Source organism: Nanorana parkeri, unplaced genomic scaffold, assembly GCF_000935625.1.
Source record: "Nanorana parkeri isolate BGI_ZX_2015 unplaced genomic scaffold, ASM93562v1 scaffold1811, whole genome shotgun sequence".
NCBI classification, from domain to species: Eukaryota; Metazoa; Chordata; class Amphibia; order Anura; family Dicroglossidae; genus Nanorana; species Nanorana parkeri.
Window position 1 is genome coordinate 15438 of NW_017308079.1, and position 1881 is coordinate 17318.

The 1881-nt window shown below is 51.6% G+C and overlaps 1 protein-coding gene across 1 annotated transcript in view; it reads right to left on the reverse strand.

The window, feature by feature from the left end:
- Window positions 1-354: 354 nt before the first annotated feature.
- Window positions 355-1881, reverse strand: part of LOC108799779 (G protein-activated inward rectifier potassium channel 3-like) — a 3351-nt gene continuing 1824 nt past the window's right edge. The window contains exon 2 of the mRNA XM_018571697.1: window positions 355-792. Within this exon, the coding sequence (XP_018427199.1) occupies window positions 398-792 (395 nt within the window). The 3' untranslated portion in view covers window positions 355-397. The remainder of the gene's footprint in view (window positions 793-1881) is intronic.

Consider the following 1881-nt stretch of genomic DNA (forward strand, 5'->3'; position numbering starts at 1 on the left):
GATGACCTTCATCCCTTCCACAATTGGTGGGACCCCCTGATGACCTTCATCCCTTCCACAATTGGTGGAACCCTACTGAAGACCTCCATCCCTTATACAATTGGTGGGACCTCCCCTTAAGACCTCCATCCCTTCCACAAGCCCAGAATGATGGGGTCACTTTGGACACCTAAAATATTGGTTCCTTCTATGGAAAACCCTTCAGGGGAAGGTGACAACGTTCTATAACTTTTATTGGGCAGAAGTAGAATTTTTGGAATCCTAGAAGAAGTCCGCCTACAGCTGAACTGGTCACCAACCACACAAAACCGGAATATCAGAGTTGGCTTGAGTTGGCCTTCAGCTTGTGTCCTGGCTATATCCTCCACCATACTAAGTCCACATTTGTCCATCATGCTCAGAGGTTATAATCGCTGCCGTTGAAGTCCAAGCTGCGTTCTTCTGCGATGTTTCCAATCAGCCGCCTGCTGCGGTCGGAAAAACCTTCTCCTTGTGTACGTGTTTCCTCCTCCTCTTCATCCTCCTCCTCATCCCCCCTGTCCGTCATGGTGTGACGGCGCCCAGTGAGGAAGTCTTCATTCTCCCAGTAGAAGCTGAACTCCGAGCCCTCCAGATCCCGCATCTCCTCCATCTCCTTGGCGCTACAGTGCGGCAGCTGGACCTCGAAGGTCTTGTGGAAGCGTTTGTAGTCCACACGGAAGGCGCCTTTCTCCAGGGTCATGCAGGGCTCGAAACGGTGACCCCAGATGATTTCGTTTTCCAAGTAAGAGCTCTTGGCCTGGCAGGTCATCCCTGAAACAACACATGAAGATTATGATAAGCGAATATGGCTGAACCTAGGTAGGTACATAATGAAGGCACCAACACCAGGCTACAGTATCAGCCATCCGATCAGATACACCGAAATATTAGACCAGTTGGACATACTATTACTATGGAGTTGCCCCACCTTTGCAGCTATGATAACCTCTACTTAGGTTTTCTACCAGATTTTGGAGTGTGTCTGTGGTGCTCAGTCAGCCAAAATGGCAATTACTCTTATGTACTGATGTTGGACGAGAAGGCCGGGCTCGCAGTTCGCATTCCAATTCATCCCCAAGGTGTTCAGTAGGGTTGAGGTCAGGGCTCTGTGCAGGACCCTCAAGTGTCCTTCTTCCACACCAAGCTGGCCAAACCATGTCTTTATGGAGCTGGCTTTGTACACAGGGGACAGTCATAGTGGAACAGAGGAGGGTCTTCACCAAGGTTGGAAGAACACAATTGTCTACAATGTCTTTGTATGGTGTAGCCTTACCCGAACCTTCCCTGGGAACACCTGTACGCAATCTTTTGGGGGAGAGGTTCACATACTTTTAGGCCATACAGTGTACTTGACCTTGTCGCTGCTAAAGAGCCGAGTTGACCATACAGTAGGGATGCACCGATACCGGTCTTTCCGTATTGAGTACCGATATTTTTTTCCCCGGTACTCGCCGATACCTAATACCGATCCCATTAAGGAAGACAGGCGGCGTGTAATGACTCGCCACCTGGCTTCCTGATTAGCAGGGAAGCCGTATCCATGCTCCCTCCTCACCAGGTGACGAGAAAGCACGGAGCCGGCTTTCTGGCCAATCAGGAAGCCGGGCGCCGTGTAATGACGCGTTGCTCAGCCTCCAGATTGGCCGAGAAGCTGGCCAATCAGGAAGCCAGGAACACGTCATTACACTGCGCCCAGCTTCCTGATTGGCCAGGAAGCCAACGAGGGAGCATGAAGCCAACCAGAAAGCCAGGGGGCGTGTAATGACTCGCCGTCCGGCTTCCTGATTGCCCAGCTTCCAGACCAATCGGGAAGTTAGGTCGCGAGTCATTACACGCTGCCCGGCCTTCTGAGTGGGCGGG